The sequence below is a fragment of the Brachypodium distachyon genome, chromosome 2 (genome assembly GCF_000005505.3).
Source record: "Brachypodium distachyon strain Bd21 chromosome 2, Brachypodium_distachyon_v3.0, whole genome shotgun sequence".
Classification (NCBI taxonomy): Eukaryota; Viridiplantae; Streptophyta; class Magnoliopsida; order Poales; family Poaceae; genus Brachypodium; species Brachypodium distachyon.
Window position 1 is genome coordinate 45,538,078 of NC_016132.3, and position 24,848 is coordinate 45,562,925.

General features: G+C 42.0%; 3 protein-coding genes across 10 annotated transcripts; 1 reads left to right on the forward strand and 2 right to left on the reverse strand.

Moving 5' to 3' along the window:
- The first annotated feature begins 6,930 nt into the window (after positions 1 to 6,930).
- On the forward strand, positions 6,931 to 13,583 carry LOC100836868 (CTP synthase). Its single transcript, XM_003569426.4, has 21 exons — positions 6,931 to 7,300; positions 8,453 to 8,532; positions 8,725 to 8,811; positions 9,371 to 9,421; positions 9,516 to 9,633; positions 9,769 to 9,825; positions 9,950 to 10,014; positions 10,360 to 10,443; positions 10,551 to 10,601; positions 10,680 to 10,742; positions 10,860 to 10,906; positions 11,010 to 11,088; positions 11,213 to 11,275; positions 11,510 to 11,599; positions 11,691 to 11,729; positions 11,814 to 12,041; positions 12,143 to 12,228; positions 12,317 to 12,365; positions 12,461 to 12,541; positions 12,636 to 12,729; positions 12,875 to 13,583. Exons 1-21 carry the CDS (start codon positions 7,183 to 7,185, stop codon positions 13,075 to 13,077), a joined length of 1,833 nt encoding a protein of 610 aa, XP_003569474.1. The 5' UTR covers positions 6,931 to 7,182; the 3' UTR covers positions 13,078 to 13,583.
- Positions 13,584 to 13,647: 64 nt separating this feature from the next.
- On the reverse strand, positions 13,648 to 19,691 carry LOC100841320 (membrane-bound transcription factor site-2 protease homolog). 8 transcript variants are annotated; one of them, XR_001406200.2, is made up of 11 exons: positions 19,254 to 19,662; positions 18,927 to 18,992; positions 18,327 to 18,393; positions 17,472 to 17,546; positions 17,295 to 17,398; positions 16,932 to 17,079; positions 16,024 to 16,104; positions 15,494 to 15,949; positions 15,005 to 15,334; positions 14,256 to 14,548; positions 13,648 to 14,074 (listed from the first exon to the last, which is right to left on the reverse strand). XR_001406200.2 is itself a non-coding variant. In XM_010233793.2 (11 exons), exons 2-11 carry the CDS (start codon positions 19,355 to 19,357, stop codon positions 14,378 to 14,380), a joined length of 1,602 nt encoding a protein of 533 aa, XP_010232095.1. In that variant the 5' UTR covers positions 19,358 to 19,428; positions 19,526 to 19,691; the 3' UTR covers positions 14,179 to 14,377. The 8 variants fall into 8 exon arrangements, 5 of the variants coding, with proteins under 5 accessions (XP_010232095.1, XP_010232093.1, XP_010232094.1 ...); XR_001406199.2 differs by having other exon boundaries at positions 13,648 to 14,087; XM_010233793.2 differs by lacking the exon at positions 13,648 to 14,074 and having other exon boundaries at positions 14,179 to 14,548; positions 19,254 to 19,428; positions 19,526 to 19,691.
- A 602-nt stretch (positions 19,692 to 20,293) lies between these two features.
- On the reverse strand, positions 20,294 to 20,906 carry LOC100837178. Its single transcript, XM_003569427.3, has one exon. The coding sequence runs from the start codon at positions 20,787 to 20,789 to the stop codon at positions 20,541 to 20,543; it is 249 nt and encodes an 82-aa protein (XP_003569475.1). The 5' UTR covers positions 20,790 to 20,906; the 3' UTR covers positions 20,294 to 20,540.
- Positions 20,907 to 24,848: the final 3,942 nt, after the last annotated feature.

Sequence of the window (24,848 nt, forward strand, 5' to 3'; positions counted from 1 at the left end):
TAGAGAAGAACTACAAAGTGCACGAGTTTATCTCAATTGTATACTACCGGCATATGGGATAATCTGATACGTACATATATTAAAGCCTTTTTCTTGCATGTGACCCGTCCATTACAGAATTGAGATTGCTAGAGTCCAGATTCCAGAATAGCATTTCCGCAGAAGCGATGGCTTCACTTTGCGAGCTCTTTGGAATCCAAGACCAAAACCGTGAGGAGTGTTCACACACATATATCTATGCAAGATTACTAGCTTTTCCGGCTTTCTACACGTGATACAACGCGGACGTGGTTTGATCCACCGACGGACTGGAACTCATTGGCCTGCTCCTCTATGACGGCGGACTCTGTGCTTATTTGGATTTCGAGCAGGCATCCATCGCTAAGAAAAATCCTCAATCTGTCCTTACGAGCGTCGTCATCTCCGTTAACACGTTGTCGTCTTGCAGAGTTGTCGTTTACTTGAATGAGTTGGTTGTAAGACAGATTTCTTCACACACATTTTGGCATTTGACAGTCTTCGATCGTCCTGTGTGTCATTGGGATAAATTTGTTTATGTGCACTCACGTACGGTGCGATGATACAGAGACCGGCCGTGATCTTATTACCATTAATTAAGAACATGATGAATTGGTGCCAACTTTTCTGTTTATTATTCAGCAGGCACACGATGAATTGTTTAGCCGCGGGCAGCTACCAGCTAACACATCTTATCTCGTATCCTTTTCTTTCATTGGAAGAAAGAATCGTACGTACGTAGACTCATATTCTTATTCCGGCACCCACTGGGGACATTTTTCCTTTAAAAAGAGAGGCCAACTGGTGCAGCGGTCTCCTCGCAAAAACAAAACAACAGCAACAAACTAGTGCAGTGGTCAAAAGCGCAATTTTGCCCCGTCGATATATATTCCAATCATTTGAATTCAATGACGCAACTTCCATTCATCATCCTTTTAATCATTGAAAGTCGCTCCACATGTTAGCATCTACTTCCTCTGTCCATGGGCGGAGCCAGGCTAATGACTGGGTTTCATGTACTAAAAGACTAGCTTACTACTTCTTTTAGTGCAAGTTTGCACTAAAACACTTGTCATTTTTTTAGTGGAAGTTCCTAAATACTTGCTGTTGTTTTAGTGCAAACTTGCACTAAAAAACAAGTATTTAGGAACGGAAGGAATAATATACATGCGTATGAGTGGTATATATGTCTGTGTATATCATACTAGTATAATGTCAGCTATCTTTCAATTCCAATATATATGTTTATGTGCATGGCTCATCAATGTCTTACCATGCTTTCATGCCGATGCACGTGGCTTACTTTCAGGACACTGCTTTGCATATAGTTAATTTGCACTTCAGCGGATTTGCACTGTCCGTTAGATTTTGACAATGATTTTTCGAGTTACTGTGAGTTGAAACCCGATACAACCAATATTGTCAGTACATTATGCATATGCCTGCCGCCGTCTACTCGGCTCCGTTGTTACACCTACTCTCTTTCTTCAACTAGCTAGTTCTTTGTGGAGAAATAAGTTTTGCATACCCATCCTTAAAATCCTGGCTCCGCCACTGCGCTCTGTCCATAAATTTTTGTGCTGATTTTAATACAAATTTGAAATAAACAACGACAAGATTCAGGAACGGACAGAGTAGTACCTATTTATTCTACTCCGTATCTAACTAAAAGCACAACAAGGGGTTTCTAAACAAGACATAATCAAAATTATCATGTATTTATATCAATAAATCATACATCAAGATTAATAAAGGACATATATTTGATGGGCTAGCAGATAAACGTCTCAGAATGCTTTCAGACCCACGCCTAGCCAATTAATGTTTGTACACTATCAAACACAATATACTCCGTCCCACGATCAAATTAATACGTCGTGGCCTGTCAATTTTATTTTTCCTTATTTTTCTTCATGAATCATGGAGCCTAACTTGTTATAATTTACATTTTTGTAGGGATTAGTTATTATCTGGTGTTTGAATAGTTATTATAACTCTAAACACCAATATTGTTGCTAAGAAAAAAAATAGGCTACGTGTGACCCTAAATTTGAACGTTGGCTGCTATATATTTTGATATCATGTTTGAGTTTCTGACCGGCCGGCGACCCAAACGTATACAAATCAAAAATCAATACAAACTCAAAAAAAGAAGAACAAGATTTGCTTGCAATATAAATTTTAGTTTGGTTACTGACATAATAATCATGTACGTAAAACTTTAATCTCGCATTACCATGCAAACATTGGTCAACCTTTTGCCTTGCAATCCAAACTCTTATCTACTTCTAAGTATATATAGTGGGATTGATTAATTCTATGGGAAGGTTGATTAATTTTGTCTTACTAACGACTAACCATGTTCATGACCCGAGCTTTATTTGAGCATATAGCTCCACTATCTGGTACAAACACAATATGCAATCTCTTACAAACAACCAAGCGACTTTCCGTAACCCGAGTTTTAATTTCTTACAATGATCTAATATCACTTAGAAATGACACTGAACTATCATTGATATATTATATTTTGAGTAGTATAGAAATAGAAATACATATCTATGTGGACAAAAAAAAATCAAAGTTGTACAACAAGAAGTCTTAAAATCTATTATTTATTAATGGTCCGGTCATCGATCGATGCCCCTCCGCTGTAATGTGCTTATGACAGTTAGCTAGATATATCTACTATATGCACAAGGATTAATTAAATTTGTTTGGGAATTTTTTTATGGAGCCCGCACAATTTGCACTGTAGAGGTAGTTGTCACCGGATCCGCCGGCGTCTAACTATGCGTGTCCAATGATCACACAAAGTTTTCTGAAAAAAAAAGCAAGGTAGACACACATAACAAATTACACCATGGCACATAAACAAATGCGCTCCCACTTTCCACCCTCAACATGTACACGAAAGACGTGGATCCCTGTAGGCGAGGATTCAGCAGGAGGAGCAAGTTGCAATCGGGTCTTCCGATCGGCAGACGGCAGGTGAAATATTCGCCATTAACTTGTCGCGTCCAAGTTGGTCTCAAGGAGCCCTGGCGCATCGAGGAATTGATGGGGAAGGGTCTCCCGGATGACTCAGAGCCTGGTCAGGGTTTGGTCCAAAGTCCACAGCACGGGCGGCCGCTGCCGCATCATCGGGCCGGTGCTTGCATCGTATTTATTTTTTTTATAAAGCAGAGTACATATAATGTACCTCTTTATTCTTGCATCGTATTCGTGTACAGATCGATGGAACTACATATAATGTTGCCTTTTAAATACATGTTGTTTTCCAAGTTAAGTAATGACGAATAAGCATGTACAATGTGCCGTTTTCTTTACAAAAGAACATGCAGAATATGCCCAGAGCAAGAGGAAACTCTTGTGCTGGTCCATCCGTGCATGGCATGTGCAACCAAACAAAAAATTGTTTGAAGAATTAAAATGACCAGAATTAATATGCCGTACATGAACTAATATGAGTTCGGTTATTTCTTTTGTTTCCAGCGCTCAAATGACCTCTTTTCTCGAAAGAAATAATATAAGAAATGTCTTTTTTTTAGAAAAAGACAGTCGATTGTCATTCGATTAGAAGAAGTTAGAATAACTACAAGGGCCTAACAAAAGGTCAGGACGGAGGCGACAAAGGCATCTCCGCTTGGGGTCCAACAACAACATCTCACGGGGTCAATGGAGCTCGCTAGGCCCCTAAGGAGGATCTCCTGGTGGACTACCCTGGGCAACCTGCAAGGGGCGAAGACCAATATTCTTGAAAGTGTGTCTGTTGCGCTCTTTCCAACCCGTCCCCAGCACCACCCTCACATGGTGTAGATCAGAATCGCACTCACCCTTTTATGTTGATCCTTGGGTCGGGGAAGAATGAGACTATACATCCATTGACAAGCCGATGTTAGTGTCACCCACAAATGGTCGCCCAGACGACCTTCGTTATCAGCGGCGAGGATCTTGTCATGGAGGACAAGCCAAGCAAAAAATCTGCACTTGTGCTCGGTAAGCGGAGGCTGTTGAGAAGGTCCTAGAAGCCTTCCAACCAGGCAATGGAATCTTCATTTTCTGAAATCAGCAAGTTGTCGCAGATCAAGGCCCATCAGGGCTTGAATCCAGTTGCCACCATGGATCTCCTTATGGAGGGTTCTTCGCTTACTCGAGGCGATGGCAAAGAGGTAAGGGAACTGGTACGCATATGGATTCCGGTTTTTTCTTTTATGGGACATCGATTTTGTTCAGTATCAATGCCTTGCTTGATTTTAATAATATATGATTGTGTGCATCAACCAATGCACCGGTGGTCATCTTTCTTTTCGAAAAACAAACATGAATCCTTTTCAAAAGAAACTCAAAAACACACGTTCTGATCGAATTATTTTTTTACAGGAAATCACTAAAGCTTGAGAGCCAAAAATCAATCGTAAGTTTTGAGACTAACTAAGGAATGTCTTACAAAAAAAAGTCTTACTCTGGTTCATATGAACCCTAATCTGGTTACTTACCAAAAAACCAGATATCTATTCATTCTAAAAAATATCAACAAAATAATACATTTAGAAAATTGAAAATTGGTAAAAAAATGTATATGTAACATTTGGTAAAACAAAATGTGACGGTAACTTAATCCAACTTCCAAATGATTATAGGAGTATTTTCTTAACCAAATTACACATGCATGTGTGTCCGTTAATCTTCTACGTGCATTATTTTTTTTTGCTGTTTTTTTACTTGTAGATATAATTTTCCGTATATAGGTATATAATAGAAAACCGACCATTGGTTGGATGGGTAGGGTGGTGGTTGTACCACCAGTCCACCATGGGTCAAATTCCAGATTTGATAACTTGGATCTCATTTCAGACAAATTACTTTTTCAATGGTAGGCGCCGGTGTGCCCGTCAACAATCTTAAGGTGATGAGCCCATCCCGACTAGAACTCGATTCATGTGATGTGCGCGCGCGCGGCAAGTCGAGTGAGTGAGCGAGCATGTGATTTTTGAGGAATTATATTTGGACAGGTCCTAAATATTCAACACTAACCCCTCTACAGATATGTTTCTTTGTCAAAACATCGTCATTTCTTAGGCGAAGAATCGCTGGGTTTTAGCATACAATGACCTGGCCAAGCGACCATGGCGATAAAAAAGCGGTGGATAATAATGTGATATATAAAATCAGCATCCTCGCTCCGGACTATGCATGGTTGATCTGTTCTAGTGTGGACGTCAAAAGTATGATCTGATTAGGTTTCCCTTTGGCCAAAGGATTAGGATTGAACTGATGACCAAAGCGCATCACGAATTGAATCAGACAGCCCATGCTAGCTAGCTTGGATTAAATATTGAACGCAGCAAAAGTTGATACGTCGCACACGTTGATTTTTAACCAATCAATGGTTCACGACGAACATCTCGAACCCTGATTAGTTCACGATCAACAAAATCAACACCGATTGGTTGTAACGCTACCGGTCTCTCAGCGTTACAATACACATGACCAAAAATCTGCACCGAATTACGTACGTACACTCTCCTTATAATTGAAAGAGTTGGCTTCAAACTCCGTTGCAGGCCAGGATGATAATCCCGTATTTGACCAATTTTGTTAGACTCGGTAATAACGGCGTACAGATGACGTTCTAGGCGTTATCTTGTAGTACCACGCTTTATGTTGATCACATCTTGTTCTTGTCAGTGAATTTGGTCCCTGACAATTGATTTATAGTAGATGACGGAGAAAATGACTATCGCTGTCGATACATTCCAGAATGAATATTCCGGCCCGGGGAAGCACATACAAGAAGCTAAATGTGAAGTTTAATCCGATGGACGAGTGCAATCATCTTCGCTGAGAAATGATAATGCAACAATGAAAGCAACAATTTAGTTCTTGCCCCGAGCTCCGTCGTTAACGTCCTTTCTTGAAGACTACCTCTAGTGTGAAACTGAAAAGAATGTCAGCACAGGAAAAAGTAGCATTGAAGCAAGATTCCGAGCTGTAAAGTGTTGGCAGAAAAGGATCGGAGGGAGATTTGAGCAGCTAACTAAAAGGAAAATAAGTGTGGCCACCCACAGATTATGGCCTGCTTTTCTTTTCTTTTTTGCGGGAACAGATTATGACCTGTTTTGACAACAATGACCACAACTCTTATATAGGAGTAGTCGGCATGTTTCGGTCTAGGTAGCATGCCTCGGCTGCTCTCTCCTTCTCTGCGTGTGAGGCGCCTTAAACTGTTTTCGAAAAAGACTTTGGAGGGCATGGACTTCTGCAGGGCCAGCAGACAAGCTAGGTAGTAGGACATTTTTCTACCAAAACATAATGTTTTTATAAATAGAAAATAGAAAATGGCCACCTGTGCACACAGATATTGCATGACATATTTGGCGAGAATGCGACCATAAATACCGTTATGTCGTGTGAAAGTCAAGCCTAACTTCTAAAAATTCTACTCCCTCCCTCCCGTCACTTATTTTCGGACGGAGTGAGTAACACCGTTGGAGATGACTAAGTGAAGACAACAGTTTTTGCAGTAATGTCCACACCCTTAGTCCTTGGCAGCTCATCCATAATTCCATGGGGTATTTTTCCTGCCATGCTGTCGACATCCTTACAAATTACTGATAGTTAACCGAAGACACATCCACAACATAGGAATCCACGTGACCGTTACATGAATCAGATAAAATCCTACTGCTAGAAAAATCAGGAATTTTGCGTTCCAAGTTCCCAACACAAGTCTGACGCTCACAATTCCACAACTACCAACCGTCACTCTCGTACGTCCCGCAGCGCGCTCTCGCAACAGAAATCCAATCCACTCTGCAGTAGAACACCGCAAATCAGACACAGCGAGCCGAGCCTAGGATATAACCAATTCACCCCCCCCCCCCCCCCCCACAACAACCATTTCCACGTCAAGAGAGGTGGAGGGGTTTTTGAGATTGAGTTTTCAGTTGAGATCTGTTCCCTCCTCCGCACGAAGAAGCCTTATTTAACCCTCCACCTCTCCCTTCTCTCCCATTCCAGAGCCCAGCCTAAACCTCCTCTCCTTTCTCACTCCAGCTCTCAGCCTCCTGCCACCACTAGCCCGAGAAACAGAGCAAGGATTCGCTCTTGCTCCTTTCCTAGCCGAGCTAAAATAAACGTGTACGCGCGGGACGACCTGCCATGAAGTACGTTGTGGTGACCGGAGGGGTGGTGAGTGGGCTCGGCAAGGGCGTGACGGCCAGCAGCATCGGCGCCGTGCTCAAGTCCTGCGGCCTCCGGGTCACCACCATCAAGATCGGTAGCCATTCCTTCCCTCCTTCCTTCCTTCCTTCCTTCCTTGACCCTGTGCCGTGCACACGGACGGGGGCTCTCTCTAATTTTGGCCATCGAAATAACCGCCGCGAACGTAGGCACCAAAAAAAGAGACGGCGTTTTCGGTAGAAAGGACGGGATTTTCGACCCGGGTTTCCGTGATCCTGTCTCCGGCCAGGGCAGAGGGTCTCGGAAACAAGCCAAACACCTTGCTTTTGTCACCCGAGTTGCGTGTGTCATTTTTTGGGAGGAAAGGAAGCAGCATTCCCGAATATTTCGGGGGGTCTGCTTGGGGCCGCGTGGCAGCCACTTGTGCCAACGCGTTTGGCCTTTGAGTTCGTTTGAACAACGCTTTTCTGTGTGCAAGACTGCAAGTTTAGCTTCAGGCATGTGCATTTTGCTGCGTCATGTACTCTCGCTTGCTTACTCAGGGTAATAATGAATGTACTCGCTCAAGAAAGTCGAGCAGTTAGTTAGTCCACCGCTTGCACCAGGTTTTCTGGCTTCAGACCGGATTATGTGTACATGTGAGCTGAGATTCTTGAGCGAGTTCGTCAAGAAGAAGAAAACATTCTTGAGTGGAGCAGTGTTTTCTGTTCCTCGTGGTTCTGTAACCAGTGGCTTAAATCTTGCATTCTTCTACATTAGACAGCGCTTTTGGTGATTCTTGCCAATGTTCTTCAAGTTTTTTTTGCTACAGTTTTTGTAACCAAGATTTTCCTTTTATGTCTGGCTACTCATTGCTTACCTTGACAAAGTGGATACCTGAGATCTTAAGTTGGGTCACAATCTTAGTTCCTTCGAAGACACGAACTCTCTTGTTTAGGCCAACTTTGTCATCCCATGCATTAATTTCCCTGACTAAATTTTCCGTGCGGTTTGTTTTTCTACGGAAAGTGCCTTTTGTTTTTCGTTTCATTCGACGGTATACATGCAAGTACATGATTCGGAGGAAAAAAATGACTGGTACTTTCAGCCTTCATTTTCTCCCATCCACGTGTTCTCCTGTTTTCAGCTCAAAATTTTAGTTGCAAGGTTTCTATAATACAAGTTGGTGAACGGATTAAAGAAACCATTTTAATTTTGTTAGGTGAACATTGCGTGCTCTTCTTAATTAATTTTGACTGCTGATCTGCAGATCCATACCTCAACACTGATGCCGGCACCATGTCTCCGATTGAGCATGGCGAGGTCTTTGTTTTGGACGATGGCGGAGAGGTGATTGCCATAAGCTGCTTATCCATTTTTGCACTCTCTTGATGGAAAATTCCATATGGATGACCATTGAAACTTTTTTCATGGATTTGTCTTGCCACATAGGTTTGTTCCCGATCAGCGAGTTCTGTGGATTTTTTTATTTTGGCTGATTGGACTCTCTTCCTTTTCCTTTTCCTTTTCCTTTTCTTGAAGGTGGACTTGGACCTTGGAAACTATGAGCGTTTTCTGGATATCAAATTGACCGGTGACAACAATATAACGACAGGAAAGATCTATCAGGTAACTGGAACTGTTAGTCATAATCCATGTGTAATTAGAACTTCTGTGGAAGATTGTGCTATCAAGTCAAAAGTTTGGTTTGTACTTTCCTTTAAAAAAGAAAGGGGGGAAAAAGGCTATTCTCAACTTTTGAATCAACAAACCGGCAACATTCAGGATATCTGCGAGTTACATTTGAGCATTTGATTCACCAAATATACATGGAACCCACAGATCCTTATCGAGTCACTTTATGTTTCATCGTAAGATCTACCGCAGTACAATCATGCATGTGCAGAATCATCTGTGCCTCTAGTCTGCCACCGTTGTCGGGGGCTACTGATATAAGATTCAACCTGTCACATGGTGGCTTAATTGTAGAGTCATGCTCTGCAGGTTGCCTCTGTCAAATAGTGAATTAAAGAATCTTTCTTCTGTTGACCACATGAATTTTCTACAGGTTGCAAAGTAGACTAGGTAACTAGGTAACTAGGTATCAAACTACAGTTGAAACCTACACCAGTATCAGCTTTGCCGTTTTGTAGTTAGGATCAAGTTTCAATATCATTTTTCTTTTCAGGCTGTCATTGACAAAGAAAGGAGAGGAGACTACTTGGGGAAAACCGTCCAGGTTTGTTGTCGGTATAATAGTGTGAAGTTGGAGCTTTCATGCGAAAAGTATTAACGAGAAAGATTATTTAATGTGGATCTATTTTGCTTTTCAGGTTGTGCCACATATTACAGATGAAATACAAGACTGGATTGAACGTGTGGCGATGAATCCGGTCGACGGGAAAGAAGGGCCTCCGGACGTTTGTGTCATAGAACTCGGCGGCACTATAGGTAAACAAAACAATCTGATCGGCGGCATGTAGTGTAGCATATCTGTGCTCGATTGTTTCCCTAGCTATGTAAGCATGCCGGTGCAGGGGACAAAATCTTTTTCGCCAAATAGTGACAGTGACATTCTTGATGCAGGGGATATTGAATCAATGCCTTTTATTGAAGCTTTAGGCCAATTTTCATACCGCGTAGGTCAGTAAAGAGCAGCAGTAAAGAGCAGCTCTACCCTGAATATCTTTCTTGTTTTGGCCTTGGTATCTTTTAGTATATCCATTCAGCTTGAATTGACACATCCTTATCTTATTATGGGTTATAGGAACTGGAAATTTCTGCCTGGTCCATGTCAGTCTTGTTCCAGTTCTAACTGTAGTTGGTGAACAGGTATGCAGTATGCTTTACTCATTTGAGCAAAGACATAAGTTGAAATTTAAGGTTAAAAAAAAGACATAAGTTGAAAATGTGAGAGGCTGTAACAAACAATGGTTACAGTTTTATTTGGGTTCATGTCATGTTGTGTTATATGACAAAATTTTCAGTGCTTTCTGCACACGCAAAAAAACTTAAAAACAAAATATTTTCCTGAATCTGTATGGGCTTGCAATTGTAGAATGTTGAATTGTTGATGAACATCTGAAAATAGTATATTTTGTCAGTTATATACCTATCTAAGTTAGTCGCATTCAGATATTTTCTTACAAAATGATAATACATTTTCCATTCATGTAGAAAACTAAGCCCACCCAGCATAGTGTTCGTGGCCTAAGGGGACTTGGATTGGCACCTGATATTTTAGCATGTCGCAGCACTGAGGTATGTCATTTAACCTTCTTTCTTTCATTCCTTGATAGCACTCTATGGTGCATTTTCCTTGGTGCGGAAATCTGCTTCACTCATGGTCATCTCTGTGGTCTTGACAGCCACTGGAAGAACATGTGACAGCCAAGCTCTCACAATTCTGCAACGTTCCAGTAATGATAATTAATTTTAAATCTTCTTTATGGTTTTGTCTCTTGCTGGTGTAAAGTTGACAATGACCTACGTTCCAGATTTCAAGTATCGTGAATCTCCATGACGTTACAAACATTTGGCACATCCCTTTGTTGCTAAGGGTATGACACGTTTCTTTTGTCGAAATGCATGTGTTCCAAATTTGAATCTCAAGAATGCAACCGGTGCGACTTGGAATTGCCCCTTATTTAACCATGTGCACCGGATTCTTTCTACAGGACCAGAAGGCACATGAAGCTATTCTTAAAGTTTTAGATCTTCAGCTGTATGTATTTTTTTTCATGCCTTCAATTAAATTCAGTCATCATCTCATACTTTGAAGAAACAATACTGACATGTCCATGTGTTTCTTCATCTCATGTATGCAGTCTTGGCAAGGTACCTCGAGAACCTAAGTTGGCTGAATGGACTGAAAGAGCCAGCAAGTTAGACAAACTGAAGACTCCGGTAGGATTATCCTTCTGAACTCTTCCTCTTCCTGTTGTTGTGAGAGTTAGAATATGACCTCTTCTATTTTATTACGGAACATCAAAATTTGCTCTCATAGCTGATAATTACAACTTACTTTTAGGTTACGATTGCCGTTGTTGGTAAATATACTGGCCTCTCGGATTCCTACCTGTCTATTCAAAAGGTGAAGCTATTACGGAGTACTTATTAGTTCATTACTGAGCAATCTTGTATTTGCACTCAAGATGGCAGGACTCCTGCTTGAATTTGTCGTTGATAACTTGATTATTGATAAACACACTTGACTATGATACAGTAAAATAATATATAGTAAGCTAAAAAGGTACAACAGGTTCCTTCAATCGTGATGCTACCTTATAACTCCTTGCTGATTTGTTATATTTGACCGTTGTTCCAGGCTCTTTTGCACGCATCAGTTGTGATGGAAAGAAAACTTGTAGTAGAGTGGATTCCATCCTGTGATCTTGAAGATTCTGCAGCTAAAGATGTAAGTTAAACTCAGAATAATTAACTATGGATGTCACTTATTTTCCTCAATGGACCTTTCACTGATGCTTTGGAGGTGCTTGTTTGTGTAGACCCATGAAGCCTATCAAAAAGCATGGAAACTACTGAAGGTTAGCACATTTTAAATTCTCTAATGGTGCCGTCATGCAATCCTTCACAGTTTTGTTCAGCCACTTAAAGAATTTCTACCTTAGGGCGCGGACGGTGTACTTGTTCCTGGAGGTTTTGGAGACAGAGGAGTTCAGGGCAAAATTCTCGCTGCAAAATATGCACGGGAGAACAATGTTCCGTATCTTGGCATTTGCTTGGGTATGCAAATTGCAGTGATTGAGTTTGCCCGTTCCGTCATGAAATTATGCAGCGCAAATAGCACAGAGTTTGATCCAGCTACAACATCACCTTGTGTCATTTTCATGCCAGAGGTAGATTATGTAGCCCTGGGCGTATTCTTGAAAACACTGTTTTGGTTGGTCTTCTCTCTAAGCATTAGCATATCCATATACTTTGGACAACACTTCCACAGGGCTCCAGAACCCAAATGGGGGCGACGATGCGACTGGGATCAAGGAGAACATATTTCCTAGGCAACAACTGCAAATCTGGAAAGCTGTAAGAAAACACTTCCTTCCAGAACTCGCTTATGCATTTGATGTATATTCTCATTTGTGTGAAATATAATTGTGATTAATTCCGTTAGGTACGGCAATGCTAGCTTCGTCGACGAAAGACATCGACACAGATACGAGGTTAGCCACACAAAGTCTCTTAATGTTACAGATCATTTCATGCTGCCCTTGTTCTTTTGTATCATGATGGATCTTATCATTTTAACACTTTTCAGGTGAACCCTGAAATAGTCCCAGAGCTAGAGAAGGCCGGGCTTTCATTTGTTGGCAAGGATGAAAGTGGAAGTCGAATGGAGGTATACTTTAGAAAATAGTTGCTTCAATCTTCACTAAGAACTTATATCAAGCATTCTCCATTGCGTAACTGATGATGCTCTCTACTGGATGCAGATCGTTGAACTGCCCAGTCATGATTTCTTCATCGGTGTACAATTCCATCCTGAGTTCAAGTCAAGACCAGGAAAGCCATCTCCACTTTTCTTAGGTAACGCAACGCTAGTCAACAACTTATGGTCATGCTCATATATTTCGACTGATGCCTTGATCAACCATATTCAGTTCTTCATTTAGATTGATCACGGCGCTCTGCATTTTCTGAATACTGATGGCAATGCTATTTCTGGTCACAGGGTTGATAGCAGCGGCATCTGGGCAGCTAGACCTTTTGCTCCAGCGCAGCAGCGGTGTTGTCTCTTCGAACTTGGCACCGAGATGTATCACCAAAGGCACCACTGTCCCGGTCATCAAAGTGTACCCAAACGGGCACATCAAGAAGCCGTTGAAAAGCCTGGTGAATGGGTACTACACAAATAGCAACGGCATCCACATCTAGCTGAGCAGCGGCAGCCTGACATTTTTCTTCTACACCTTTGCTTGTGCCATTTTTGTCCTTTCGGTTTTGGACTTCTGCTCAACTAAGAAGGCTAAGGGAGTGTTTCTGTGTTTGGTATGGCATGGCTCCGCTCCAGGATTTTTAAAGCTCCGGATCAAGCTTCTCTCGCACCTGAGGAAATTCGATTCAGGATCTGGAGCTGTGAGAGGAAGTGTTTGGTTACGAGGTTAGCTCCTGAAGCTCCACGACACGCAGTTCCGACATTTTTAAAGAGGAACATCCTCCGGTCATGCTGAAGCAAAGGTAGCCATGGTAGGGTATAGTGTGCTGTGTCCGTTTTGTGTTGGACAAGACTGTTTTGTATCTTGTATCTGATTCAAGGATATGACGGTGATGCTGAATGCTAATTAAGTCTCACTGCTGTGCCTGCTGCTCTACCAGGTCGGGAAATTGGAACGGGTTCATGTTTTCTTAATGAAAATATCCCAGTCCAGATTCAGGTTTCATCCTATACAGTGTAAAAAAGATTGATTGTTCTTCACTAATATTGGACTGCGCTCCAGCAAAGCATAAAAAGAACAATTGATGTTTGAGACCTCGCTATATTATAAACTACAGAAAACCACCAAATGTAGGCAACATTCTAATAAAACCACCACTTTTAAGAAATTTCCCGGAAAACGCTAAGTTTGGGGCAGGGCATGCAAATAGCACTGATGACCATTTGAGTGGATTTTGACAGCAAATCTAACTAGTGCCCCAAGTGTGATGGCGAGGATTGAGCCACGTTGGCGTTGCTTGCGTGGCACAATGCCATCCAGCTCACTTCCCGATGAGCTTGATACCACCCAAACCATCCCTGCAGCAGCTTGCGGGCTTCACTGGAAGGACGACGAAAACCAAGTGTGAGGGCGAGGATTAAGCCACGCTAGTGTTGCTTGTGTGTCACCTCATCGCCACATCAGCTCTGATGTGTGGATCTGGCTGGTCAGTTTAGCTGTCAAAACGAGCTGAAGCACTATCAGTTTTAATGTTTTATTTGTTGCAGCCTGCCCCAAACTTGGTACCTTTTTGATTTATTTTTTCTCTGGAAAGTGGTTATTTCGTTATAATGTAACCTTTAACTTGGTACTCAAATTTTAAAAACAGATTGTACTGAAGTACGCACTTCTACTTACAAGGGGGCATGCCATTTTGTAACTATCTTACACTGCCATTGTTCATGAGGCGTCCTGCAGACCAATTGTGTGATATCTCATACAGCTGACCGGACTTCGGAGCAAAACTCCATATTTCAGAGCTAACCATTATATACCGTCATGGAATATAGGATCCTTGAGAACATGATGATGGATAGGGCGGTCCACAGAAAGCGGCAAACCTTAATAATCATTTGCTGCTGTCTTCGGGGAAACCAACCAACGTAGAATAAGGTAGTCTCCAAAATTGCGTCCCCATCCAGGAAATATACCTGTTCATGTCACAGTATGCCAGCATGTAAGTGTAAATACATGTTCGAGGAAAAGTCAGCTACAAAACAGAATACGAGAGTACATCCTCCTTTTCACTATTCTATCTTTGACCTCGGGAGTCTTTGCTTCAAAATATTTGACCCTTAAGGGGAATCAAGGGTGTATTCAAATGTTTCCACTCCTCACAACTACATCATGCATGAAAAAGGGTTAAATGGTAGCAATAATATCCTTGGTGGGTACGCATGGTAAGATATGGAGAAACAGAGTATAACTTAAGAAAGGCGGCCAAGAAGTGTTGTAATCATGCACAAAATAAAGCAAATAGCCAACTTTCACCATCTATCCACAAATTTTCCCTACAATTCCTTGCCAAGTTGTTTTGCTGTAATGAGTGACAGTAAAAAAACTAAGGTAATCCTACTAACAGACTGATACCAAAGGATAGGACTTACTGGTAAGCAGTTAACTGCAGCCAATGCCGCAGACACATGAAGCAAGCAATTTAAACAATTTTCCAAGATATAAGGAACATCCGCAATAAAAAGGAAGAGTTGCCATCGGGGCCTGTAGGGGGATAACTTAACAGAACGCCCTGCTGATAACGGATCACCCACATAAACAAAAGTTCCCTCACAAGGACCCAGACCAAAGTTCTTATTGGTAGCATGCCATGATGATAAATTTCGTTCTCTCTGTAAACACTCAAAAGAATATGGCCTTGCATAGGAGATCTCTATCCATGAAGATCCAGATGTCAGAATAGGCACCAAGCAGTATTCATCCTATCAGCATTGATCAAAAACACAAGTGTCATCATAGTAGGTAAACCATACAAAAGGATAACTGTTATCAGAAGAGGAAATTTCACAGGGTTATTCCTGATGTCTCCTAATTCATTGCCACATTGTAGTAATAAGACACATCAAAATCAGGAATCTTACCTCCAAACAGGTACAGCTAATTTCTTCATCTGTACCCCGCCATCCATGTCCACATTTTTTAAGTTTAACTACATCTTTTGCAATCAAGCAATATTTGTCCTCAGCTTCTTTCTTTTCAGCTCTGCCAGTCCCAGAAAAAGTCGTGGAACCATTACAGGTGAATTTTCCAAAGGCTATCAGCTCATCTGGGCAAGATACCTTGTCATTTATCTGCCAGAGATTCTTGCTTGCATCCATCCATGAGTTGGGGACACAATAACCCTTGCCAGAACTAGCGGCACCATAGCTCTGAAAACCTTCTATGAACGCATGACTGCTGTTTTTTTCTACGGTATCTTGAGCCAGCATTTTCATCCATTCGTCAGTTTTTCTCATGTTGAGACCATCCACAGCAAGGATAACATCATGAACAGACAAATACCCTGACAGAGGAGATGTTTGTGGGACTCCCATGACCTTTTATGACAGTCATTTAGAATCGCAAGATTGCTGAGATCAAAATGATGAGAACTACAAGGAAACATACTTACAATAAGGCCATCACCACTCACATAGAGAGGATAGAGAACCACAGGAAGTAATGATGTCATGAGCATACATGCTGCACAAAACTATTAAACATGAAATCATAACAGATACATCATTATGAGGCTTATGAAAATAGGGTGTAATTAAACAAATTAATAGTGCAGAACAGGTGCTTCGCAAACATGACAAGGTAAAAAAGTACTCCATATCATTAAATTCCTCCAAGGGGCCGTATCTAAGAGACTAAGACTGGAAGTAATGTTACAAAGCTTGATAACCCCCAACTATTCTGTGTTCCGATATTCCTTGCATGTACCTCCGTGTAAGTACATGTTCATATAAGAAGTTTCTAGGTATTGCCATGCTCATCTGACGAGATTTCAATGGTCAATTTTAAACTAATAATCATTTATTTGGTTAGTATACCTCTAAGGCTCTGATTCAGCATGAAGGTTACCAAGAAAATAGGTAAAACCACCTCCTACACATCGATCTCAGCTATTGGATGTCTCGGCCCACGGAAATTTTCTGACAGTTACTTGCTGATGTATTCCCTCCAATGTCCAACTGAAATGCAGCACCACGATTTATAAGGGGGAAGCCTAATTAAACCTATATGAGGAGATTGGCACACGATTGCTTGGTGTAGATACTACATTTCAATGATATCTTGGGCTGCGATGAAGCATCCAATGCCAATGGTATCTTATGCCAATCTATATCAAGATTAATTGTTCTTATTTCTTGTTTGAGGAACTCATGACTGCAAGAATACAAATTATGTTGTTCTTTTTATCTGAGCAACACGGACCTCTACAGGTTGGCAGGGCACACAACAGATAACGATAACAAATGTTTTGCACCAACATTTTGAAATTAATCCATAGAAATCAGCATAGCTTAATCTTACCATAACATTATGCCAAATTCCCGCGCAATAAATCCGAAGCATTGAAAAAGGAGGTAGATTCTGCACCAGGTCATAGTTCAGAGCAACTAATGCCCCAGGAAAAAGTATAGCTATGAATATTGCAACATATTCCATCTGTAAACCCTCGCTGTTGCACATTCAGAAATTTTCAGCTTAGCAGTGTGATATTTTTTTTCAAGAAAAGACAGTGTGAAAAAAGGAATTATATAAGTGTGTGGAAGTAATATTTACAAGATAACACTCAGATGATTGACTTTTAAGTACCAAAATAGAGAATGCATTTTGTATATACACATGCAGCACATCTCATAAGAAAAGTGCATGAGGAGATGAGATATAAACCTTGCAGCTGCAATAGCATGTCCAAATTCATGAAAAGCGACAGATAAGATTGTTGATCCTATGATTATTGCGGTGTCCATTATCGATACGCTGAAGCTGGAAGCCTACAACATGTAAAGTTCATGCTGAGCGGCCGATGTGAATTTATTTTAAAAAGAAGCACCAATGTCTGCTCACCAGTAGATTTTGTAACCAGGTACCAACAGATCCGCCACTAGAATATAATGCACCAATTGGATCCCATAATAGGAACTGGAAATTGCAATGAACAATATAACTATCCAAAATTGTAAAGAAATGATGTGTTGACAACTTGCTATGGCCAGCATCTCATATAAAAAAACTAGTCCAACCAGGGGGAACTCCGGGGATTTTATAAGGAGCTACAGTGAGCCAGAGATAGAAGCCCACAGAATTTAACCAAGGTGGCTAAATTTGTGTCCACACCTTGGCTTGCACCACTGGGCTATCACTCATTCGTCACATCTAATCCACGACATATAAACGAAACAGTAAGAATTGCTAGATGGAACCAATGGAGTAAAAAAAATACAGATTAACAGCAGTTAAACTGCCAACTTTGTTAGATATAGTAAATAATTCTTGTAATACTAGAGCCACAATAAAAAATTTGTGACAAAAGGCAAGTCATGAAAAAGTAAAGTGAGAAACCAACTCTCTTTTGGCAGGTGATGGTAAAACAAATCATTTCTCTGCTTTGCTGAATAGGATGTGGCATACATTAATGTGGAGTTTAGTAAACTTAAGAATAACCGTTAAATATTCAGAGAACAGTGCGAACAATCTCAGTGATCTAGTCTATGCTGGCTGAAGGATTCTAGAACTTTATCATGTACCAAGGTCACTAAAAGTGGAATAAAAACTATCACTACAATTAATAATAGTTTATGTAGCAACAAGTTGTGATATAATGAGATTCGTGACACGGATACAAATTATCGAACTTTGGAATTAGTATACCGATTACGTAAACATAATTAGGGAACATCTCTATGATGACATTTAACTTACCAGAGATATACCAACTAGAGCAATGAGAGAGAAATAAACTCCTACAGAAAACCATGCTTTGATGTATCTGCAAAAACAGAACTAGCTCAAAATGATTTCAAGGACAATCAATGTTCAAGGATAAACTTCTTTAGAAAACCATGCTCAGCTCTCCATATAGATGTTTATAGTAAGACTGACTCTCCCTATAAGAACATTCTTCTCAGTCATCAAAAGAAGTACACGAGCATATGCTTAAATTTTCAGAAAGCACAGAAAATAAACACTGCTGTCAGGTGCTAAATTTGCCATCAACCTTTAGAATGCCAAACCTGCCACAATATTGCTTTCCAAATGACTTGATTTATCTAAGAAACTTTTTTATTACACAAATTGTTCAGAGGACAGTATGGATGTCAATATACACTAGCTAAGCAAAACAGAAATTATAAATTAGGTCAACAAGAAATAAGCTGTGTTGCAAGTAGATAAATACAAAAACTCTAGGTCATTGTAAAGTTAGTTATATCTGTATATGTGCTACACTATTCGCACGGAGAAAACAGTGGTACGTGAAAATCTGCACGCATAGAAAAATATAGAACTTCAAAAGGTTCATACCTAGCATGTTTCCATCCCAAATTGAATACCATGTCATTGAAGGCATATATCTTGCAGTCACAGTACCTAAAGTTCGCATAAGCACAGTAAGTGAACATTGCAGCCACTTTCCAAAATAACGCAATATGACGAGAGGGCAAAAATATTCAATGAGCATACTTAGATTGAAAATCTAAATCATAAGCGCAGACTCGATTTAGTCGTATTAGAACTTCGGAGTGGCGATAGATGAAGCTAAATAAAACTAGATTTAGATCGAGCAGATTGAGTCAGTTTAGCAGGGGAGAGATCGAGAGAGAACTAAAAGAGGCCCTGCACTTCACTAACCAGCACGAAACGGAGTGCTCGGTGCGATTCGAGGCGGTGCTCGAAGGCAGGGTGGCTGCCGGCGCGCGCCCGCGCCGCCTGCTGCGTCCGCCGCCGCCGAACATTCGAGAGTGGAGAGCCCGGAAACTCGGAGTCGGCTCGGCTTGCCTACTGCAGTTTGCGGCTTGACGGGTTACTGGAGTAGAAAGAAGAAGAAAAACTACTACAGTCTGAGCGGCGGTGCGGTCGCTGGGGCCTGGAGAGGTGAGATGGGGACGAGGTTTACCGTTTACCTCGCTCGGGCTTGCTTGCTGTGGGGAGGAGAGCAGGGGGCGGGGAGTATTCGGCGGCGGTGAGTCCAGGCGGCGGCGACGCGGTCGCTGGAACCTGTAGAGACACGTCTCCGGCCCCGCGGATCGATTTGTGGCGCACCCGTGCGACGGTGCAACCGTGCGAGCATGCCTACGATGTGGGCTTGTACTGGGCCAATGCTGGGCTCTCGTATCTAGCCATATCCCCTGCGTATCCGCGCGTACCAGCACGTGGATACGGCTGCCCCAGCCGACCAGCCGTATCAGTGCTTCCTAGCTCCCAGATGCTATGCATGATTTAACTGGAAAAAAAATCAGTTGTCACTGGAATGCTATGATTCAGACAGGTTTGACCAAAACCAAAAATGTGCACAATGTACTTTATGTGTAATGTAAATATCTTGTCGCATACAAGTATACAACTTTAGTCTAAATCTGCGAATATCTTGTCGCATACGAATCTGCGGAGGGAGTGTTTGTAAATATCTTGTCGCATACAAGTAAGAGAATCTGCACCGATATGATATAATTAGTTGCCAGGACTTGCGGTGCAAAGAGGCAATGGCACTGTGGAGTGCACGCTTATGAAGTGCAGTTTGATAAATACCGAACTCGATACGGGTACATTTTTTGTGCTTGTTGGGGGCGATTGCACGCTTATTCTTCTGAAAGTAATGAGTTGGTCGAAGTACCATGTGCATTTCTGTTTAGTTTTTCGGTGAGTTCTTTCAGGTACCCAGGGCCAGGGTAGACAATGTCACAACGAGCGTGATCTTATTACAGAGACTCAAAAGTAGTTCTCATTATTTCCAGCTCCCAACGCACGCTAACTCATACAAACACCTGAGCAACCCCACACGCGCGTACGCGTAACATAGTGCGCTTCATAGTTCATATCATAACAAACAAACTCTACGAGGCGCTATCTATCAGACTATCACGGCTGCACGACGCGCCGCGCGGGGGCGCGCAGGCGGACGGCAAGGTGTACAAGAGATCAGGCGCCGGTGCCGGTGGCTCCAGCGTCGCCGTCGTGGCCCGGCTCCTTCCTGGCAGCGAAGGCGCTGTCGTCCACCTTGCGCGACGCGGCGTCCTGGACCTTGTCCTGCACCTTCTCGATCTGGATGTTGCCCTGGTCCTCCCGCGACCGCAGGTCCGTGCGCGTGCGGTTCTCCCCGCCGCCCACGGACTCGTACGTCGTCGGCGTCGTCTGCCCGACCGGGTGCGCCCCCTGTGCCCCCGACATCTTGCTGCCTAGCTCCGCACAACTGCACGCTCAATCCTAGCTAGCTTTCGACTTTGGGTTTCGGTGTGTGTAGTCAAAAATGCAGTCCTTTGTTCCGCTGCTGCCGAGCGGGAGCGGGCCGGTGTATAAATAGCTCGGATGCTGGGAGCGTGACAGGCGCGGCATGGACGCGTGGCATGGGAACGTGGTGAGAGGGGTGGTGTCTGCGTGACACAAGGCTCTGCGCAACAGCGCAAGTTTGTCCGGATCGGACTCGTGTCTGCTGTCCCTGCACGTAGGCGGGCATGCTCGCTTCGCGAAGTTGCGGGGCTGGGCAGGGATAAACATCAAGGCTGCGGCTTTGGATAATGGCCCGGTGCTTTCCCAGGACCCGTCTCCGAAGGGATACATATTATCGAACTTTGGAATTGTGGGGATATTGTAGTCCATGAGGTGTGCATGTCAAAAATGATAACTTGTGTCGTTAAACATTCCAAGATAAATAAGTTTCTTAATTCTTGTCGATCTAAAAGTTTTTTAAGAATAGATGTATATATTTTTGGACAAATTTGAGACAAAAACTATGTAACGGAGGAAGCAGATACTGGTAGAATGGAGAGGAGAACGGTCATAACTAGGAATGTATGTCGATAAACATGAAACATTAGGATAATCTTTTGTCATTAAACATTGGAAAATCTGTACTATCCACCACCAGCCATTTTTTAGAACATAGTACAAACGCATACGCTCACAACACGCGCGTACACTCACAGGTATAAATGCACACCGCACACCCTACCCCTATGAGCACCTCCGAAAGACTGATCTGACAGATCTTGAGAGGTTGACGAATTCACCGCAGACACCTCGCTGTTGACGGGTACGCCATCTACCAGTGAAAGAATAGCTTCGGTAAAATCCTGTAATAATTCAAGAAAATGATTCCACCACAAGGAACCAGACCACCTGAATTAGGCTCAGCTCACACCACTGGCGATATTTGGGAGTGTATGAAACTAAAACGCTCTAATAAGGCATCTGCAATGTTTGGAAGTAAACCACCTCCTCCGGCCGGAATTACATGTCACTCATTTAATACAACTTTATCCTAAATCTAGGACTAGTAATATGGGTCGAAGGAAGGGGCGCAGGCAGAAAAAAACAACAAAGAAGGGCCGGAAAAGAGAATACCATTGTTAGGGAGGGCCACAATACAAAAATACATAGCCAGGGACCTAAACAAAATATACAGATCTTAGGGGGGGCCAAGGCCCCTGCTGGTCCCCCTAGCTCCGCCACTGGTCGGAGGGAGTAATTAATATGTGTTGGTAGGATATGTCATCAACCCTAATATTAAGTATATTACTATTTTTTTCCATGTTGTTATTGTTTTTGTAGTATAAATAGAGACCAAGGGCGGAGAAGCCGATACTTACCCAATAATGGTTGAAAGAATAGCATTCCGACGCATTTGTCACGATGGCCTAGTGTATGGGGAACATTGGCCGAGGACAATTGTTGTTGCCGTTACTTCTTTTTGTGTGCTCAGCCTCTGCTCGTCTTGGAAATGGTTAATTTCGTGTGCTCAGCCTTTGCTCATCTTGGAAATGGTAATTAACCAATCTAAATGATAGACAAATACATTTTTCATGCTTGTTAAAATCAATATCTTCTACCATCCTAACGTGTTTTCATTGGTAGGTAAAATTGTATACGGAATAGCGAGAAACACAATCAGCCTTTCGAACATCAGAATTTGTTATCACAACCCAAATTGACCATCTTGAGGGCAAGAATTTCTATTGTAGGAAGGACAACGATCCAAGATTGCATAGCAGATTGTCCGTGCAAGACATGTGGCAAGAACCTCAAATAGAGCATCTGGCGTGTTTTGCCACGTTAGTGGACCAAGGCTTCTTTATTCATGTTGGTGATTTGTGGTTTTGTTTGTTTGGGCTTGGATGTTTTCATTAACATTTGTGTAACGTTTTCCACCTTGACTATAATGTCTCGTGTATCTCGATATCAATCTACCTTGAATATATAGGTGGCCAACGGGCCGGCCTGGCCTAGCTCCGGCCCGTTACCTGCTAAACAGGCTTGGCCTGGGCGTGGCCCGATGAAGCCCGTGAATATAGGGGCCGGGCCAGCCCCCTAACGCGTCCTCCCCGCCCAGGCGCGGCACGAAGCCTGGTCGGCCGTCCCGGGCCCGTTAAGGCCCAAGGGGCCCGGAGAAGTAATGGGAAACCATGGCCTGATGGGCTTTTTCTGCTCCTGAGAGCCACATAAAAAGGTCAAAAAGGGTTGCACAGCAAACCAATCAGAATCATTAGCCTGGCCTAGAGGTTCGCAGGTGGAGAGATTGAAGTGGAGGCCGGCGCATTTTTATTCTAAGTGTTATTGTATTTATATTTAAAAGAAAAAAATACTAAACGGGCCGGGCCAGCCCTGGCCCCCAGTAGGCCCAGGCTCGGCACAGGCGGGGCCTTGGGCTGGCCCGACCCGATTAAATCCGTGCCGGGCCAGGCGCAAACGGGTGAACCTGAAGTCAGCCTTAATCATGGTAGAAAAATTGCAAGTAGACTTAGCTTGAAACCCGGCCACAGCGTTGAGATTGGGCCATAAGAAATAAATAATTGATTATTTTCTCCTATCTACTTTTTCTCGCCACACTCGGCTCCGAGCAGATGACTTTGCCGTGAGATTACCTGGCCGGCTGACATTTAAACATTGGAGGATTTTTACTTCTCTATGGCGTGTGAGATGAGGCCCAACTAATGGCGGATCTGAAAAAATAGGGACCAGAACATGTTCAAGTCACTATGACCAAAAAGGTAGGATGTTATTTTCCATCAATCAATTTGAAAGTTCTTAGAAATCTTTTAAGTTCTCTCGATTTTGTTGGAACTTCCAAAATATTTTAAAATTTACAAATAAAAATAAAATGAAAGCTCCTGGATTTATTTTTATTTTTCAAAAGCTCTCAAGAAAAATTGAAAGTTCTGACATATTTGATGAAAGTTCTCATTGTTTTTGCTTTTGTAAAGAATGAACTCTAGAAGTTCTTCTAAAATTACTCAAAAAATTGCAAGCTCTCACAAATTGTTTGAAAGTTCTCTGTTTCATTCTTGAAATCTCTGAATTTTTGAAAGTTCTCAAAAATTTGCCGATAGATATTTGTTCAAAACTTCTGTTTTCTTCCACCTCTAGAGAGAAGGATTGGGGGTAGAGAGGTTCAGACACCGTGTCTAAATCAAACACCGGGAACCCCCTCGCGAGTCACGACTCACGACTGAGCTAGCAACACCCGCTTAGCCATAGAATTAGGGATCACTGCTGCTCCGCGATTCATGTGTGAACGTGTTTTGTTCACTAGGGAATAAAATTCAGTTTTTTTTATTCTTCTGTCCAACAAAGGATGTCTCAGTTTGACTAAATTTGAATATATCTATACAGTAAATCATGTCTAGATACATTCAAATTTTGACAAACTTGAAACATTTTTTGTTAGACGGAGAGAGTACAACTTTTGTTCCTACCTAAATTGAGCACACCAAATTACTCTCCTTTGCACAAAAGACGGCATATTTGGTTTCGTTAACACGAGACTTTGACCAAAATAACTCTATTAATAATATTTTTATATGATACTCTTTCGACCCTAAATTCTTGAATCAAATTTGCTCAAATATGGATGTATCTATTCTTAACAAACATCTGGATACATGTAATATTTGACAACAATTTAGGATCGGAAGGAGTACATAACTACCGTTAGCAAGAACATTTGAAGACGCACCTATTGAAATAATTTTTTGCATAAAATCATGTATTCCTTTCGTTCCATAATTCTTATCGAAATATTACATGTATCTAGACGCTTTTTAGGAATAGATACATCCATTTTTAGGCAAATTTGAGACAAGGATTATGAAACGGAGGGAGTAGTGTTGAACCCAAATACACGAGCAAGTACGTATTATTTTTGGACTATTATGCTTTCTGACCAAAACAAGGCTTGAGCTCGCTTTTTGCCGAAGCCAATTTGAGAAACGTACGCATACGGCAGATCAAAAA

Excerpts from the sequence above, each read along its gene's own strand:
- LOC100841320 (XM_010233793.2), bottom strand. The coding sequence starts at position 19,357 with ATGTTCGGCGGCGGCGGACGCAGCAGGCGGCGCGGGCGCGCGCCGGCA. Across the intron at positions 17,080-17,294 it reads CATGCTATTGCAGCTGCAAG|CGAGGGTTTACAGATGGAAT; the intron begins GTTTATATCTCA and ends AATGTGCAACAG. Across the intron at positions 16,105-16,931 it reads GAATTTGGCATAATGTTATG|TTTTGTGCAGCATGTATGCT; the intron begins GTAAGATTAAGC and ends CATGTTTAATAG.
- LOC100836868 (XM_003569426.4), top strand. The coding sequence starts at position 7,183 with ATGAAGTACGTTGTGGTGACCGGAGGGGTGGTGAGTGGGCTCGGCAAG. Across the intron at positions 9,422-9,515 it reads ACTTGGGGAAAACCGTCCAG|GTTGTGCCACATATTACAGA; the intron begins GTTTGTTGTCGG and ends TTTGCTTTTCAG. Across the intron at positions 11,730-11,813 it reads AAGCATGGAAACTACTGAAG|GGCGCGGACGGTGTACTTGT; the intron begins GTTAGCACATTT and ends TTTCTACCTTAG.
- LOC100837178 (XM_003569427.3), bottom strand. The coding sequence starts at position 20,789 with ATGTCGGGGGCACAGGGGGCGCACCCGGTCGGGCAGACGACGCCGACG.